This window comes from Ahaetulla prasina, chromosome 4, assembly GCF_028640845.1.
Source record: "Ahaetulla prasina isolate Xishuangbanna chromosome 4, ASM2864084v1, whole genome shotgun sequence".
Classification (NCBI taxonomy): domain Eukaryota; kingdom Metazoa; phylum Chordata; class Lepidosauria; order Squamata; family Colubridae; genus Ahaetulla; species Ahaetulla prasina.
The window spans coordinates 143,182,804-143,202,698 of NC_080542.1; the positions used below are offsets into that span (position 1 = coordinate 143,182,804).

The following is a 19,895-nucleotide window of genomic DNA, read 5'->3' on the forward strand; positions in this document are numbered from 1 at the left end:
TAAGTGAATCTGGCTTCCCCATTGACTGCTTGTCAGATTCAGAAAGTCACAAAATGTGTTCACATGAACCGGAATATTGCAATCATCATAAATATGTGTCAGTTGCCAAGCATTCTGAATTTTGACCACTGTATCCATGGGGATACAGTGAAAAATGTGAAAAATGGTCATGTCACTTTTTTTCAGTGCAGTTGTAACTTTGAATGGTCACTGAATGAACTGAATAACTACCTGTGATTATCATTCCCTTATTCTATAAATATCTATTTATTGCTGAATAAATGTTATTTCCATTTTATTTGCAGATAATATTCGAATTAGCTGAACTGTATTTGATACTAGGAGACACAGACCAGTGTGAGCATTACTGTTCTCTTCTGCTTCAAGACGATGAGTGTACTGAAATTGGAACAATGGTATGCAGTTTGTTCGCCTTCTCATATATTCAGCTGTAAACAAAATGAAGCTTTGTTGTGGTTTTCTTTATCTCGATAGCCCACCACAGGTCTTCACTGGGTGACTCTTCTGAAAAAAGGTTTGAAAAGCTTTCAAATGAAAATTCAGTTGAATCTGAATCTTTATCAAATATTAAATGACATTACTTTAAAAAAATTCAGTTGTTTGGAAGCAGCTCTATTGCTCACACGAAGAGGTGTAATAAAGGGAGCCTCAAAGGTGCCTTTTTTCTTCAAAAGGCAATTAGACTGGAAGTTCTTTGCATGTTTTATTTATCTTTCTATTTGGCAGTTCAGCTTATGCAAAAAATATTATCTATTTGAAACTATTTTTATGGATTTCACTGTTCTACAATCAAAGCCCCATTTTTATTTGTTCAATCTGTCTGGGATACAGTATAACTTGCTTGCAGACCTCCAAAGTCCCTTCCAACTCTGTCATTCTGTTATTTAAATGAACTGTTGTAAATCTAGATCTGTACGTGTGTGTATGTGGGCACATCTAAGCCTATCCACCGACACACAATCACAAAAGGAAATGAGGTCCCACAACTTAGTGCATCTCCAGATATGATCTTTTCCAGTTGTTAAGGTTCTATGATTCTATTTGACTTGACCAAGAGTTTAAGATAAAAAGTCCTTATGCTTCAGCTCTTACTGGTAGATTTATTTTCATTTCTTTTGATCTTTATGAGCTTTTATAAAAGAACGAATTTTTAAAATGCTGTGGTTTTGCTTTTTGTTGAAATATTTAAATATTTTTTTCTTTTGTTAGATGTTGGCAAACCTTATGTTTAGAAAAGAGAAATATGAACAAGCCATAAGTCTTTACCGGAATGTTTTGGAGAAAAACCCTGGTATGTATTTATAATTTAATAAAACCACTTATGTTTTAAGTGGTATAACTTAACATATGTTTCTTTTAGATTTTAAATGAGATTACTGAAGTAGGTTACAAAACAAATTAAAAGATTATCAAACTAAATAATTCCTTTGTAATATATCTATGTTACCAAGAAAATTAACTGTGAAAAGTGTTGAAAAATATATTTTTACTAAAAGTATAAACTTGTGATTTAGATAACTTTTCAGTTATGGAGAGCTTGATTGATTTGCTGAGAAGAAGTGGTAAACTTGATGAAGCAACACCCTTTTTCGAACTAGCCAAGAAAAAATCAATTAGAACAACTTTGGAACCTGGCTATAATTATTGCATGGGGCTCTATTATTGGTAAGTCATAGAGAATGATATTTATGAAAATCAAAGATTTAAGGTACATCTAAATGTGATGTTCATGACTCAAAATCATAACATCCCTTGAGTATTAGGAAGAAATAATTGAAGATGGAGTTGTGTTTCATTCTAATGATACAGAAAAGGAATTATTGTTCCTCCAACTTTTGCCAAGATCCTGTTCATATAAAAATATGACACACATGTCATATTGATACCTTTAAATCCTCCCGCCTCCATCCAATTTCATAATGAAAATAATGTAGACTATGATCCCAGTTTGATATATTCCTCAAGCAATTTTTTAAAAATATTAAAAATCTTTAAATTCCTGTTCCCTATCACGTGTGGCTGTTAGACCTGTGCTATAACTATGCGTCAAGCAGTGAAGGAAGCTGTCAGGAAATGGCGCAGCAGGTGTCCAAATGGAGTCAAACTACACAAACTTGTAGTTTTATATAAATAAATATATTTTATATCTATATTTACAGCAAGCTAAACAGTGAGGCAAATATGAGCATTATCTATTAAATCAATTCATGAACATCGTGAGATAGATCACTGGGCACACACAGAAGGAAAAAGGTGGGACGAAAGGGAAACACCCACTGCGCACTCACAGTAACCAGTCACAGCGCAGATTGTCTCATACTGGAGTCAGCCCCCTCCCATCAGTCAACCACAGCCACATGTTCTGGCTCACAACACAACCCCACTGCTCCAGCTGCTAAATTTAAATCTCTTAATAGAAGCACATCGGAGTATCTCTAATAACATTTGGACTCAGCTTGGCGGCTGAGTTAAAATGCTGCCCAGCAGCCCTTGAGTCACTAGAAAACTATGCTGGCATAAATTGTGCATGTTTGGATTCCAATTTTCAGGCACCAAAGGCCGGGGGGATTTCTGATGCTCTTGCTCATAACGCCTTCTTCGTGCCTGTGACATGGAAGCAGAGCTAATCTTGAATGCAAGTTTAGCATTCTTGCCGAAGACCATTCTACCCAGGTTAAAAAAAAATCAGCTTAACTGATAGGCCACAGAGGCAGAGAGAAGTATGAAGGAACAATTGATAATGAACAAGGTGAAACAATTGGCTGAGTGACTGAGGAGTTCAGTGCAATCCAATTTCCATGTGGCTGGCAGCACCTGGAAGTAGCCAATGGAAGACCATGAAAAAATAAATTACGCATGATTGTCCCCATGTGTAATAAGAATCACCACAATAGTAATTATTACAGAATGTCCTGGATTTATGGCCACAATTGAGCCCGAAATTTAGGTTGCTAAGGGAGACAATTAATTGAATTTTGCCCCATTTGACCATATTTCTTGCCACAGTTATTATATGAATCACTCTAGTTAGTAACACAGTTGTTAAGTGAATCTGTCTTCCCCCATTGACTTTGCTTGTCAGAAAGTCACAAAAGAGGAATCACATAACCCCAGCACACGGCAACTGTCATTAATACATGCTTAATGCCTGAATTTTTATTCTTTTTTATTCAAAAAGTTTTACAAAAATTTTTTTTCCCCCTTTCCCCCCAACCCCTCTCCCTTCACAACCCCCCCCTCCCCCCCTGGCTTCCCGGAACAAACACAAGGTATAGTTAAAATAAAACAAACATATGCTAAAAAATTTTTTTCCCCCAAAACTATTATACCAATTCTCCCTCTCTAGCTCTGACTTCCTCCTTACATAACCAAAATCCTTCAAAAAATTAACAATAAACAGTAATAAAATATATAGATCAGTAGAACAAATTAATCCTAAAATATTTAAAACCAGCTAAAGCATAAAAATCCAATCCAGTTCAGAGAATATCTCCCTTATAGCTTCTATAACCATATAATTTCCCCCCCAAGTCTTTCTTACATAAGATCTTTCGAGAATATTCTATTTAAAATTCAATACAACAGATTATAAAATTTCAATACAGGGAAATTACAATATCTATTCAACTTTAGTCCTTCCTCGTCAAAATCCAGTATAAATCCAAATATCTAGTCTTTTATGATGGTTATAAAACATATAATCAACCCATTTCTTCCAAATCTTCCTTACGTATTGTCTTTCAGAAACGCTAAAATCTTTTTCTGTTAATATTTCAAAAAAAAATTCTTTCAAAAATGATACTTTTGTCTCTTGCCATTTTTGATGCATTAGTCTCTGTCTTTCCTTCATTACTCCTTTTGAAAAGTCAGTCACAATATTTCCTAATAGTTCCTTATGTCCAAGAATCCACGAGTTACTGCCGTATATTCCCTCAATCCGAAAAGAGAACTCTTGGAAAGCATTAACCCTGTGAATTTTTCCATTTCGGGAGACAGCCTCCTGTAACACAAATTCAGGCTTTTCATCCAAACTTTTTAAAAAAGGCTTCTTTACATCCATTCCATATTCCAAGTCCTGATTACTTTGGTTAATTTCCTCCAAACTCTCATCCAAAACGCCTCCATTTTTTTCCAATTCGTATTGTTGAGTAATTAAATACATTCTTTCTGTATAATCCTGTATAAAGTCACGAATCCATTCTTCTGAAAAAACCTTCATGGCAAAGTTCTTGCTGAAAATCTCCTTATAAAATACTTAAACAAACTAAAATAATCCAACAATCCACAGTCCAGTACAATAAGATAAAATCTCCATTCAGTTTCACTTTCTCAACAAGTAAACGCCATTTTATTTCATTGTGTTGATTGTAGATGAGAGAAAAAAAAATTTTTTTTTAAAAGAAAAATTAGAAGTCAGATTTAATACTTGCAATTTAAATGACTGATCTCCTGTGTTTTATTCCGTCTGCTTATAAATATCCATAACAATCAATTGAAGCAGAAGTGGTCGCTCTCTTCTCTGTCTGCTTAAAGCAGAAACACGCTGGGGCTGGAGCTTTGCAGAAGGAATTCCAGGGAACTTTCCCTTTCGAGTTCCCCAAACGGGGCCTCTAGAGAGAGCTCTACCTTTCCTTCTTCTTGCTCTTTCCCTTCCCCTTACCGGGGAAGGTATTTTCAGCCGTTGATTTCGCCGGCTTTTACAGAATCCCAGCGCGGGCGCCCTTAGGGCGTCCTTCGGAGAGAGCGGAGCCACCAGAAGCCCCTTAATGCCTGAATTTTGATCATATGACTATGAGGATGTTTTTCAATGGTGAAAAACAGTCACCAGTCCCTTTTTTTAGTGCTGTTCTAACTTCGAACAGTCACTAAACAAACTGTTGTAAAATCAAGGATTTCCTATAGTAGCAAAATTGGAATGAAGTGGAAGAAAAGTGAGAATTTGTGTGGTATACTTATTAAAGAATTGGGCTAGGAGTGAGAAGGCCCAAGTTTGAATCCATCCTTAGCAAGAGAAATTCACTGTGTGACTTTGGACCAGTCACTCACAGCTCAATCTGAGGGCTGCTTTTGATGGGGAAAAATAGTACAATATATTACTTGAACTCATCAATGAAAGGCAGAATGTAAATCTAATGAATTAGCAATAAAATTATGACCCCCAACTCTCAAAGGCAGACACAGACATCTGCTGTCTATTGTAAAACAACTATAGAAACTCCAGCTGCATAAGATTGTTCGGGGTTGTGGTAATAATTAAAATTGCTTTTTCTTGAAACCTCAGAAACAATAAAAATAAAAACAGTAAAACTAATGGCCAGACAAAACCACTTATTGCAAAAAGAAAGCAATAGAAAACCTGAAATTCACTTAGTGATGCAGAAGTAGCCCCATATAATTGGCAAAATCTGAGTCTCTTTCTGGTTTAAATCAACCTTCTATATCAGGGGTAGTCAACCTTTTTATACCTACTGTCCACTTTTGTATCTCTGTTAGTAGTAAAATTTTCTAACCACCCTTTGTAATGCGCTGTATATGCCTCGCACATCATGGATTGGGTTTGGGGGGGGAAGGGGCGCCAGCTACCAGCTCTGCTTGTCTGTTACAGCTGGGTAGTGTGGGGGGAGATGCGCGAGCTATTCTGGAACGAGACTTTTTTGTTTGCAGTCGCACTATAGCGACATTTAGTTTCACTTATGCAATGTGAACTAAACTTATGCGTGGGCGATACAAATAGTATATTTTCAGAAATTTAAATTGTCACGGGGAATTTTATGAAAACCTAATGAAAATGTTTTTAAATAATGCTATGAATTTTTTTTAAAAAGTCAATTAAATTTAAAAAAAAAGGAAAGTGCTTCAGTATCGGACAAAATCCCTACCACCCATCATGAAAGCTGGAATGCCCACTAGTGGGCGGTAGGGACCAGGTTGACTACCACTTTTCTATACCTTCAAAAAAAAAAGAAAAAAAAGAACTAAAGCCTGATTTAAGAAGAAATTTAATAAGTCCAGACAAGCACCATAAAAAGCATCGTTATGAATATCTTCTCTCTCTCTCTCTCTCTCCCTCCCTCTCTCTCTCTCTCCCTCCCTCCCTCCCTCCCTCCCTCTTTAAAGTTCTTTAAAAAAACTAGCACTGACCTCAGCGCCTCTACTGTGGGCTGGGATGGGATAAGGAGAACATCATGAGAACATAGCAGGAAAAAAATGTGCTTACTGGGGTACATTTACATCAGATTAGGGGGAAGTGAGGAAGAACTATATTGTCTCCTCAATTTTAAAGTGAATGTTGCCTTATCTGTTGTAGTAAGAATATTTTCAGAATTTGATCTTTTTAATTTTTAAATGGATTTTAAATGTATAATTTTACTTTATCTTTATTTCTTTTCTACACTTGGAGAAATCGGCTCTTTTAGGATCATCAGTCCAACAGATTAAAGTTAATCTAAGCCTAATTAGTCTCTGGACTTCAATTCACTGGACTCTGTTTTGAATCAAATCCGATAGTATGAAACCAAATGTCTACAAATACAGTATTTTAATTAGCAAGATGGACCGTTTAAAGCTGCTGTACTGCATGTACTTTTTAAAAACTTTCTCTCCCTAAACAGGCATATGTGGCAACCTAATCAGGCTTTGAAGTATTTCAACAAGGCTCGTAAGGATAGTGATTGGGGCCAGAAAGCCCTTAGCTATATGATCCTGATATGTCTAAACCCTGACAATGAGATAGTAGGTGGAGAGACTTTTGAAAATCAAAATACTACAGATGCCAGGTAAAGGAAAAGCTCCTTAATAAAATATGAAGCTCGTGCCCTTAGATGTATTTTTTTTAAATTGATCTTTTTGTAGTTTTTTTTAATCCCTTATCCTCCAATTGGGCCTGAAAAAGAGGATTATGCCATTCGTAGACAAAGAAAAAAATACTTTTGTCCATATTACAGTGTTTTATTATCCCATAATTGCCTTTGTTCCCCAGGTACTATTTATTCCATGAAATTTACAGGGTTACATAATTACTTTATCCTACCAGCTGTAGTTTTCCAGTATTTTAATAATAAAATAATTGTTTTTCTGTTGTGTGTAATTTGATTACAGTGGGTGCAAACTTAATTAACAAGCAAATAAACCAATAAGTAAGCAAGCAGAACTTGCCTTATAGCAAATAAAATTAGTGTAGTATAGAATTTGAACGCAAGCCAATTTGCTTCAGATCTGACATGGACAGTCTTGCGGTATCCATTAGCAACTCATTGAATGAACTGTGCCTACACCTGCACAATCATCACACAGGCTTAGGAAGACACACATTTATGTTCAGGAGGCATTACGGAGGCAACAATAGCCACATTAATGCTGGATCGTTGCTTTGACCAGATCTGATTACTGTACGCTGTTCTTGTCTACAATAATCTATACAGATTTATCAAACCTCTGCTGAAGTAGACAAAATCCATTTGAGATTTTATGCACGCATAACCCTCCATGTGTAAAATCTCATTTGTTTTATCTAAGGGCAAAATTCCATTGGCCTTTTAACAGACATCCCAATGTAATAGACACCAATTAGTCAATTAAATCCAAGCTTTGTGGTTATATTACTGAGTTTAAAAGGCAATAAATCTGTAACCTTTTCTTTAATGTTGTCCAGTACTTGAATAGTTTAGGAAACATCGAATACTTTCTTTTCACAGTAACGTAAAGGAAAAAAAAGAATCTGAACAGCATGGGATACGTACAGCTGAGAAGCTACTTAAGGAGTTTTATCCTCACTCGCAGGAAGGGCAGAATCAAGTGGAAATGTTGCAGAGCTACTGTTTAATGGCCACAAAAGAAAAACACAATGTGGAGAAGGCTCTGAAAGTGTTTATAGAAATGGGACAAAATGAGGTAAATAAGAAAAATTATTTGGAATTCAAAATGATATATTTCAGCAAAAACTTTGTAAAAGTTTGTAAAGCTCCTAGAAACTAATTCTCCTTAAAAGATTTAGCTTTTCTTTTTCAGAATAGTATCAACAGAAGTAGAAATACAGGTCAGTTTGTCAGATGATGTCTACTTTCTCACTCTATACTGAAATATTATACTTTTAATCTAGAAAATAAAAAATCTATTCCTTAAGAGGCATTTGATGATGGGAAATGCTCTTTGGACATGTCCAGAGTAGTTTTCCTTATTTCCTTTCATACATCCTTCTTTAAAAATTGGCATAGCCGGAGATGGAAAGAAGATAATGAAAAATAACTGGTGTAAGTTGGAGGGGAGTCTACAGTATCTATAAAACAGCTCTCCTACATGGGATGAGGTGAAGATTGTATGACCTTATATATTAATGTGGGCTTATCAGTAGAGCTGTCGTAAAGTAACAGTCAATAGCTTGAGGAAAAGCTTATCCCATTTTGCTTTATCTTTCCCTTATCTGACCTGATCTGATCTGATCCCATTCGTCCTCCCCACTTGCCCCCTCCCTCCTGGCCTTTGATGGCAGGATGCCAGTGAGGCACTAAATCAAAGATGGCAGACTTGATATTTTATGTTTGTATGTATGTATGTATGTATGTATGTATGTATGTATGTATGTATTTTGTATCTTAAAGCCAAGATATAAATATGTATGTACCTACATAAGTACATATGTCTGCGATCTTCAGCTTGGCGCCTGGCTGGCATCCTGCCATCAAAGGCCAGGATGGAGGGGGCATTATTTTTACAAATAACTCAAGGTGAGAGACATACAGAAAACACTACCCCCTGCTACTGTCTATTAGTCATCTCAATAAAGGTAAAGAAACCAACCTTTTAAGAATATGAAATAACGGTCAAAATCTAAATTTCTCCATCATTTTTAAAACAGAGAGACAATGTCCCTGCCATTCTGGCAATGGCTCAAGCCTACATGCTGCTTAAACATACAGCTAAAGCCCGGACCCAGCTAAAGCGTCTGATCAAAGTGAACTGGTCTCTGCCAGATGCTGATGAGTTAGAAAAAGCTTGGCTGCTGTTGTCTGATATTTACTGCACCTCTGGGAAGTATGATCTTGCCACTGAGCAAGTGAAGCGCTGCTTGCGATACAATAAGGTAAGAAGCAGTGGTGGGTTGCCCCCCCCCCCCGGTTTGGTCCGGTCCTATAGAACTGGTAGTAAAACCGGCGGGAGGTTCCGCCCACCCACGACAACGTCATCACGGGTGATTTGCATGTGCACTCCCATTGCAAACTGGTAGTAAAGGTAAATAGAACCCACCCCTGGTAAGAAGATGTGAACCATTGCAGTGGTAGAATAAATTTTCACAGGACTGGGTTTTAAATAGGCCTCCTAGGCCAAACTTTATCATCAAACCACATGAATTCCTGATTCTGAAAGCTTTCTTTTCTTGATTAAACGACTCTTCTTCCCTGAGATTTCCCAAATCATTAAGAATGTAGTATTTTGTTGCTATATGCTCCATTTCTGAACAATGAGAAGTTTCAGAAATATTTACTGTAATTAATGCTGCGCTATGCCACTCAAGGTGGTTGACGAAATTAAGTACTATATCAACATATCTGAGGGACCATCTCTTGCCGGCCACATCTATCCATCAGAGCGAGGAGGCAGGGAATGCTGTGGGTCCCATTCTCGAGGGAGATACACCTGGTGGGACCCAGAAGAATGGCCTTCTCCATGGTAGTTCTCTCTCTGGAACATCATTCCCTCAGAGATTAGAACAGCCCCCAGAGTAATACTCTTCTGGAAGGCGCTGAAGACCTGGTTCTGCCAGCGGGCCTGGGGAACCCAGGGCGGGATGGAGCCCATTCAATGGCTCGTGTGATTGGCTGTCGCTGGGGCGGGAGGTGATTTTACTATATTATATTAATTTATTTGATGCTTGAGTCATCATAGATAAATAAATAAATACCCTGTATCCCCCAAAATAAGACATTCGCTGATAATAAGCCCAATTGGGCTTTTGAGCGCATGGCAATAAGGCCAAGCGCTTATTTCAGGGTTTTAAAAAATATAAGACAGGGTCTTATTTTTGGGGAAACATGGTAAAAAAAAACACTTGCCAAGAATTTGCTTTTTGGAAGGAGATACAAAAAGTGTATCAAGTATTTAATCACATGAAACATCATTAACACTTCATATCATAGATTGCCAATCAGGTTTATAATAAGATCATTAATATTATAGAATTCCCTACACTTAACTTTTGTTTCTTTTTCCAATTCTATCAGAATTTTAACTGTTAACATTCATATTTACTACCACTCATATTTACTACCTGTGATATCCAATCATCCCAGCATCATTTGCAAATGTATTTTAGAGCACTACTGCCCCTGAGGTAAATTGTAAATATGGGGGGTGGAAGGCATGATCAACTAGCTCTCCAGTAAGAAAATAAATATAGGGCAAACTTATGTAAATGGGAATTGCATCCCTTTAAACAATAGGGATTTGTATCATAGAATTATAGGGCTGGGAGGGATTTGGAGGTCTTCTAGTCAGCCTCTGGCCAAGGCAGAGTCCTTATATCATTATAAGGATAAATGGCTATCCAATCTTTTCTGGAAAATATCCAGCGATGGAGCACTCACAACTCCAAGAGGCAAGTTGTTCTCTAATTGTTCCCACTGTTGGTTTTTAGCAACTTGTAGGGAGTTCACATAGATTTGCAGTCAGAATAATGAAATATGCATGACTTTACAGCAATAAAGAATATTGTGTTTCATGCCCTTAATTTGCCAACAAAAATCTTAAAACTCAAGAATTATCTGAATGGAATCTCTGGGGTGTGTGGAACAACTTGACCCTCCCTCAAATTCATAACAACCCAAATTCAGTTTGAAGAAACATCAATAGCTTTACAGGCAAGTACAGCTGTTTGTTAAAATATTCATTAAGCCCAAAAGTGGTTGCTGTTTAATAAAAACTGCATGTAAAGAAATAGGTTGTTGCTGTTATTTAATAATGGATAGTTGTTTATTGTAATTATTAGTTATCTGTAGAAACCCCGGAAGCATATTATTTACAAATCAGAATTTCCAAAAGCATCTATTTTACACATTCAATTTTGTTCTTTAGTCATGTGCAAAAGCTTATGAATGCTTGGGATTTATTGCTGAAAAGGAGAATGCATATAAAGATGCTGCAATGAATTATGAATTAGCTTGGAAGTATAGTAACCAAGCAAATCCTGCAGTTGGTAAGTATTAATTTTTCAATTCAATTTGCTTGAATTCAATGGTGTAAAATTTAGGACTGCTACAATATTTTCTCTGGCATAGAATCTAGCTTAGCTGTTTGGTGGTAGTCCATACATGTCAGGCCTATCAAGAAGGACTTTATTATCAGAAAACAGATAGTATTACAAGAATAAAAATTGTTAGATAAGTATTAAAAATGTTTAATTAAACAGTAAATGTTGTTGAATAAATGGATTTGAATGTTGGCAAACATTAAAAAGCTAGTATCAAATGTGCTACGTATCATTTTATGTATATTCAATTTAAAGTAAGGATAACATTCCCAGATGCAAAAAAAGTACAATAGTATGCATTATTGTGCTCATTACACTCATTGTAAGAGATGATATTTTTGCAGAGTGCCGACCTATCACTTTTCTCTTCCTATAGGGTTTAAACTGGCATTCAACTATCTAAAAGATAAGAAATATGTAGAAACCATAGATGTATGTCATGATGTAAGTTTCCCCAAAGCATAATTTAGTTACTAAGAATATCTGTAGTGACCTTGTCAGCTCTGCATCGTCCCACTTAAAGTGGTTTACTTCCAAACCTCATGCAATTTATGGAATTGTAAATGTGATCCAGAAAGTAAAACTTCTATTTTTAATGCTAACATACTTTCCTGCACCTCTTCTAATCTTGGTTTGAACCGAAATATATGGAGAAAAAGACTAAATATTATACATTTGAATTTAGACGCATCCTGCAAACTGTCATAATCCAGGGATTCAAACTTTGCAGTCTACCTGAATTGAGTGTCCCTTTCAGAATAGATTTTGGGGCGGGGGGGGGGGGGGCTGTGTTTTTTTTTAAGGCATTTTTGAGATTCTGACCAGAATATGTAGCGCTCAACACACGAGGAGCAGCTGTACCCACTGAGTTATCATGGGCACTGCAGAGCTTTTCTCCATGGCTCAGATAAAGTGCCCTCTACTTGCCTCTGAGTCAGCCAAAAAAAAACACATGCTGTTCCCATTGTCAATCTCTGTCTTGTCTCTACAGCCTCTAAATGGCCTTTCTGCTGGGTTACATTGTTGTGTACAGGCCATGCCAAGCAATAGCACCCGATAGGCCCTCTGGCTTTGCTGCCCTCCCTCTTGGGGGTATCACCAACTGGCAGGAAACCGATTGTCAGTAACAGAACTGCTGTTTTTGTCAATGGCTTCAACGGATTGCAAGTTATGGGATTAGTCATTTGATCTGCCAAAACCTGGTATCCCCAAACCCACTGAATAGCTAATTTGCAGAGTGAGTGGGAAGGCTGCTTTACCTATCGCCCAGCTCAATGATCAGTAGCTCTTCAAGCTAGTCTTGGAAGACGTTTACGACTGTTTTTGAAATAATATGAAACATAGACTCAAAAAAAGCCCCCAACAGTTCTTCTGTAGCCTCTTCTGCGTTCCTAGGCAGCCCGTCCTTGTTTTGCCATCTTCCGGAAGGAAGTACCCCCCCCCTTTTGTGTGCACCCCCATTTGTGGGGGAGAGCCATCTCTCTGTATTTCCATGCAACTCCTTCACCCCAGCTGCTGGGCACAAATGAGGACTGGAGATACTGCAGTAGCTGGCAGCTAAAAGGTGGGGAGACCTCGTTCATGGAATTTTACAGATAATCCAGTGTTTTTCCAGTGTTTTCCATTACTTTTGTAGTTGCTCACATCATAGAAATACTATTTCAGATGGGTGGGGTGGGGGAACAGCCACAAATCATCTTTCTATTGATTGTACTAAATGCTTAACTGGAAGTATCTATAGATGTAGTATATAATTTGGCATCATATTAATTGTAAATGCTTTTTTTTTTGCTTTCTACTGTTAAAAATTAATTAATTTTTCCTTCTTAAAGGTTTTGAAGGGATACCCAGATTATCCAAAAATTAAAGAGGAGATTTTGGAAAAAGCTCAAATGGCATTTAAACCTTAAAATGCGCAGTTTTACATACTTCATCAACATGGACACTCAACAATAAAGTTGCATTATTTGCATCATTTAAATTGTCAAAGTAGCTTCTTGATAAGCAGTTCAGCAAAATAACACATCTGTTTCAGTTCAGTTTCTGATTTTGGGATGTGTGTTTCTTTTCTCTCATTCCACATAGACCTCATAGATTCAATATCTATGAAACCAGGTTGCCATTTCCTTCTGTGTCCACAAGGTGGTGGTGTTCCTTCACTGCACAAAAAATGTGGTCTGTTAAAATTAGATCAAAACAAATATTAATATAACTCTTCACTTGAAACAGCGCTTCATATGATTACATGCTACACCAGTGTATTTTCTTCATTTGTGATGTACTCGAGAAAACTTAGAACTGGGTTGATAATGATTCATCATAGCATCACTTCCAAATGTCATTCCAGATTCCATGCTTGAAATGATGTGTCAACTCTTCAGAGTCAAACACGTTGTTGCTATTCAAAATATTTACTTCCCAAGGATAACTTTGGGACATTTCAAACTGGATCTTTTTAAAAAAAATAGAAGCAGTACAGATTGATGAGGCTCTCAATGAAACGTTCCTGCTGCATTTTCTCCAGACTGAATCTTCACCATCAGTTACTGTATTTATTAGAGACAGGAGTGATGGGAGAGATAATCCATTCAATCACCGAAAGGCTAAGGATGGGCTGAATGAAGCCCTCCAGCTTTCTTTCATTGTACAGATAGTCCTCAACTTACAACAACAGTTTGTTTAGTGACCACTCAAAGTTACAACAGCACTGAAAAAAGAATGACTTACAATTGTTTTTCACACTTGTGACGGTTGCAGCATCCCCATAGTCATGTGATCAAGATTCAAATGCTTGACGACTGACTCATATTTACGACGGTTGCCGTGTCCTGAGGTTATGGGATCACCTTTTGTGACTTTCTGACAAGCAAAGTCGACGGGGAAGCCAGATTCATTTAACGACTGTGCTACTAAGTTAACAGCAGTGATTCACTTAACAACTGGGGCAAGAAAGGTTGCAAAATGGGGCAAAACTATCTCATATAGCAACAGAAATGTTGGGCTTAGTTGTGGGTTGTAAGTCAAGGACTATATGTAGTTTATGGAAGAGATCTGTGTGCTTGTTGTTGTATAAGTGAATTATACATTGGCTGGGTGCAGATGATACTAGCTTGTTTTAAATAGTTCCATATGCCACCATCACGGTTTAGTGATTTAGTTCACATATAACATTAAAATAGAATAGAATAGAATTCTTTATTGGCCAAGTGTGATTGGACACACAAGGAATTTGTCTTGGTGCATATGCTCTCAGTGTACATTGTTCTGAATGGATGGTTTAGCATCATGCTTGAACAGCTTGAGGTGGTACCTCTGAAAATCAGGTCTCTTAGCACCCTCAGAAAGCAGTGAGAACCCCTTGCTCCAGTTGACTTCCCAGCTCTAATCCACCTGAAGACAACCCTGGGTCACAACAGAGCCATCCAAGGACTCCCACTCATATGGTTATACAATTCCTACCAGTCCCTGAATGTAGGAAGTGAGGTTTACATCCATCAAAATCTTCACTTTATCTCCAACAGAGCCCCTTCTGGGATAATTATTTCGCACCCTTGGCATTTGTAATCCCCATGGAATCATCTCTGTCAGTCTGTTCGGGTGGTTTTGTTTCATTGTCTTAGTCCAGCATGTTTAACCTGCCAGTGGACAAGGCCAGCTCTTCCTTTATTGGGTGCAGAGCAGGACATCTGTTCTTAACAGAATAACAGAGCTGAAAGGGACCTTGAAGGTCTTCTGGTCCAAACTCCTGCTCAAACAGGAAACTCTATACCAGGATTCTCCAACCTTGGCCACTTTAAGACTTGTGGACTTCAACTCCCAGAATTCCTCAGCCAGAATTCCTCAGCCAGATTCTGGGAGTTAAGGTCCACAAGTCTTAAAGTGGCCAAGGTTGGAGACCCCTGCCCTATACCAGTTCAAATAAGTGACTATCCAGTCTCTTCTAACAAACCTCCAGTTGATGGAACATCCACAACTTCTGTAGGCAAGCTGTTCCACTGCTTAATTGTTCTCACTTTCAGGAAACTTCTCATTTCTAAGTTGCTTGTCTTCTTGGTTAGTTTCCATCCTTTGCTTCTTGTCTTGCCTTCTGGTGCTTTGGAGAATAGATTCACACACACACACACATACACACCCTTTTCTCTTGTGCAGACCTTCAAAGAAGAGCGTGTGAAGGGATTTCTTTGGAGAGGGTTTTCCAACCAAGTCTGCTGCAGAAGGTTGGGCGTGGCTACAGTTCAGCCGGGAGTTGGCCAGCACATTACCAGGGCAACGCTCAAGCAAATAGGACCTGTTCCTATGGAAACCTAAAGCAAAGAAAGACATACTGGAGGCAAGAAGGAGTTAAGGCTTTGAGGTGTGCCTAATACAGCTCCTGTATTACTTTATTACCTGCTTGACACAAAGAAGTTCTAAATAATCAGCAGTTTTCCCCTAGCGCAGTATCTCCAGGCCAGCCAAGCTGCCTTATTTTGCAACACAATTCATTAATTATTCTTTAATTGAATATAGATATAGTACACGGTAGTCCTTGTTTTATAACCATTCATTTAGCCAACATTAAGTTACAAGAAAGTGATTTTGACCAGTCTTCACACAACTGTTGCATATGATCGAAATTTGGATGCTTGGCAACAGGCGTGTATATGCAGCATCCCGGGGTCATGTGATCCCCATTTGCAACCTTCTCAGCCAGCTTCCAACAAGCAAAGTCAGTAGGGAAGGCCAGATTTGCTTAATGACCACATGTTTCACTTAGTAATTCATTTAGTAACCATGTCAAAAAACAACAACACCCAACCTCATAGAATCGAGCATGACTCAACAATCCCCTTTCTTAGCATTGTAAAATCTGGTCCCAATTGTGGTCGTAAGTTCAGGACTACCTGTAGTATCCTATTTTCTACACATTTAAATGTTATTTGCACAGATAATGTTCTACTGTTCTAATTTTAAACCTTTCCTTTAAAACCACAGGACCAGACCCAATTGTACAAGGTCTTTTTGGGGCAGTCATTAAGCAAATAAAGCAGTCATAAAGCGAGTTCTGTGGTTATTAAATGAACACTGTGGTCATTAAGCAGAGCCATTATTTGCTATGGACTCGTGTTTCCAGGAAACTGGAAGTAAATGTCGGTTTCCAACAAAAGCATCATAAATCACAGTCACGTGACTGCAGGGTGTTGAAATGGCATAAATGCGGACTAGTTGCCAAGTGCCCAAAGTGCAGTCATGTGACCGCAAGAGAACAGACATCAGAATTTCAAATCCAGGTCATAAGTTCCACTTCTGGGCTCATAAATTGAGCACTACCTGTACATCAGCGGTTCTCAACCTGTGGGTCGGGACCCCGTTGGGGGTCGAATGACGATTTGCCAGGGGTCGCCTAAGATCATCGGAAATATGGGAAGTATACTTGCGAGTCGAAGAATCGCGCTCCAATGGTTGACTCCACAAGCCAGCTGCAGGCTCTTCAAATCGCTAGCCGAATTCGGCTTCAGGCGCGATGAATTAAAAAAGAGAGAAATCTTTGCTCTGATGTCTCCCTCTCAAGCCAGCTGCAATCACTCCCAATCGCTAGCCTAATCTGGCTTCAGGCGCCATAAACTTAATAGGGGAGGAGTCTCCGCTTTAATGCCTCTGTCCTCAAGGCAATCGCAAGCAGTTCAGATCGCTAGCCAATACGGCTTCAGGCGCGATAAATTCAAAATGAAAATAATTTTATGGTTGGGGTCGCCACATCATGGGGAATTGCATTAAAGGGGTCACAGCACTATAAAGGTTGAGAACCACTGCTGTACATAAATGGTGAATATATATGCCCGGGATCAGGGGTGGGTTCTACTTATCTTTACTACCGATTTGCAATGGGATTGCGCTCACACTGAGCTTCTTCACGTGTGCAGATTGTCTATGATGGTGGGAGGGTGGGTGGAGCCTGCCTGCGGTTTTACTACCAGTTCGCAAGAACCGGACCGAACTGGGGGCAACCCACCATTGCCCAGGGTAATGTTTCAGGATCCAGTCAGGGTCAGTCACTGAGACCAGAGGTTTATTCTTCCAAGCTTTTGAACTTATGCTGGTGCCCATCCTCGGGGAACCTCTCTCTAGCAGGGTGTGCGCTTTTGGCTATTGTGTGTGTGTTGTTTATTTTGTATCAATTTTGCAACTACTGAGATTGTTGGACGGGCAAAAACAAAAACAGCCAGGGAAGTGATTGAAGCTTTGGAAACGGGCCCCTGGTCAGTCAACAGGAGTGCTGATTGACCACCAGCTTACCAGGTACTTAGAAGGGGAGGGCTTGACAGCACAAGGAAACAACAGCTTAAAAACCGGCCATCAATACCCCAAAAGCCACACAAAATCAGTCACCATATAAATAACACACACACACACACACACACACACACACTAGCCTAAATCACACACTCTGCTAGAGAGAAGCACCAGTAAGTTTTCTAAGGATGATCTCCAGCAAGATTCCGAAATCTCGGAAGACTAAACATCTGGTCCTAGGGACCGACCCAGATTAAATCTTGCAACTACCATACCTGTATAGGCTGATAAGTGAGGGAGGTCCCTTTCTGAGTTTCTTTACTTATTTTGCAGATGTGAGCTATTCCTCACTTATCAGATTATTCCCTACACAATGATTTCTTCTCCCCCACCTCTGTTTCCCAAGGTACTTCCTGAGTCTGAGGGAGGGGGGGTCAAACGCATCATTAGTCTCGAGTCCCTTTGCACCCACAAGAAACCTTGAATTTTTTTTTTAATTTGCATTTATATCCTGCCCTTCTCCGAAGACTCAGGGTGGCTTACACTATGACAAGCAATAGTCTTCATCCATTTGTATATTATATACAAAGTCAACTTATTGCCCCCAACAATCTGGGTCCTCATTTTACCTACCTTATAAAGGATGGAAGGCTGAGTCAACCTTGGGCCTGGTGGGACTTGAACTTGCAGTAATTGCAAGCAGCTGCTGTTAATAACAGACTGAATTCCATTCTACTGCCAACTTGCTTTGACCGTTAGCAGTACAGATTCTTTTGGAGAGCTTGGAATAAACCTTCATATTCATTTGAACTGCTTTCCTGATTTCTTTTGCCTGGCACCTGGGCTTAATTTAAACAAAGAAAGCTGCCATGGTGGCGCAGTGGTCAGAGTGCAGTACTGCAGGCTACTTCTGCTGACTGACTGCTGCCTGCAATTTGGCAGTTCAAATCTCACCAGGCTTAAGGTTGACTCAGCCTTCCATCCTTCCAAGGTGGGTAAAATGAGGAGTATCTGTATTAAAAATCCCTTCCCCATCATCAGGCCATAAATCCACGACCCAAATTGTTGGGGGCAATATGCTGACTCTGTAAACCACTTAGAGAGGGCCGTAAAGCACTGTAAAGCGGTATATAAGTCTAACTGCTTATTGCTATTGCTGTTACTAAGGAAGCATCCCAAAGGCCGTTTTATTGCCCTCTAAGATACAGTGAATAATCTTGAGGAGATGCAGACAATTCAACCAACCACCCCAGAAGACAAGCAACCTGGAATTAAGGAAAAATTTCCCAACAGTGAGGACAATTAACAAGTGGAACAACTTGCCTCCAGAAATTGTGTACACTCCATTGCTGGAGGTTTTTAAGAAGAGACTGGACAGTCCACTTATCTGAAATGGTATCGGTCCGTGATGGCGAGCCTATGGAACACTTGCCACAGGAGGCATGCAAAGTCATACCTGTGGGCACGTGAGCGTTGCCCTAGCTCAGCTACAGTGCACATGCACACGGCAGCCAGCTGATTTTCGGGCCTTCTGGGCCCACCAGAAGTTGAGAAACGGGCTGTTTCCAGCCTCCGGAGGGCCTCTAGAGGGGTGGGGAAGGCCATTTTCACCCTCCCCAGGCTCCAAGTAAGTCTCTGGAGCCATGGGAGAGCGAAAAACAGGCCTACCGGGGCCATCATGCCAAAAGCAGGGACAGTGCAGGGAGGGGGTCGCACACGCATGCGCAGGTGGGTGGGGTACATTGAATTATGGGTGTGGGCACGCATGCTTGCGATCCCCACCCCCGCTCCCCACAATTTTGACATGTGACGGCAAAAAGTTTAGCCAACACTGATATGGGTTCCCCTGCTTTAGCAGGGGGCAGGACTAGAAGACCTCCAAGGTCCCTTCCGGCATCTGTTCTATTCTATTCTATTCTATTCTATTCTATTCTATTCTATTCTATTCTATTCTATTCTACAACCCTGAAAACTCAGATTTAGTTCCTTGGAAAACGAAACAAAGCAAGGGCAGATTGATGTAAAAAAATGATAATAACATAAAAGTAAAGTAAAGCGAAATAAAATAAAAACTAAAAATTATAATAAAATAAAATATCAAGATAACCAAGCACCAGTAGCAATAGTATCCCAAAAAACCCCACCCATAATTGCTTTGGATAGTAAGCAGCATATACATTTAATAAATAAAAGCGGAAGATGGTTCATTTCAGATCCAGCCAGGCAGAGCCGGCAAGCGAGCCTTTTTCGCTTCCTAGAATGACTTTGGGCCCAGTGACCAACTGACCACCATTCTTCCACAGTGCAAAAGGTGGGATCCTTCCTTCTCGGCCTTTTGCAGGCTGCCAAATCTGGTTCT

At 39.2% G+C, this 19,895-nt stretch overlaps 1 protein-coding gene across 1 annotated transcript in view; it reads left to right on the top strand.

Annotated features, from left to right (window-relative positions):
* TTC21A (tetratricopeptide repeat domain 21A) overlaps positions 1–13,188 on the top strand; it is a 56,293-nt gene extending 43,105 nt beyond the window's left edge. Inside the window, exons 21-29 of the mRNA XM_058184048.1 lie at positions 306–416; positions 1,231–1,312; positions 1,536–1,686; positions 6,633–6,797; positions 7,716–7,911; positions 8,876–9,100; positions 11,089–11,209; positions 11,640–11,707; positions 13,096–13,188. Coding sequence (XP_058040031.1) covers positions 306–416; positions 1,231–1,312; positions 1,536–1,686; positions 6,633–6,797; positions 7,716–7,911; positions 8,876–9,100; positions 11,089–11,209; positions 11,640–11,707; positions 13,096–13,173 — 1,197 coding nt within the window. The 3' untranslated portion in view covers positions 13,174–13,188. The remainder of the gene's footprint in view (positions 1–305; positions 417–1,230; positions 1,313–1,535; positions 1,687–6,632; positions 6,798–7,715; positions 7,912–8,875; positions 9,101–11,088; positions 11,210–11,639; positions 11,708–13,095) is intronic.
* The last annotated feature ends 6,707 nt before the right edge of the window (positions 13,189–19,895 follow it).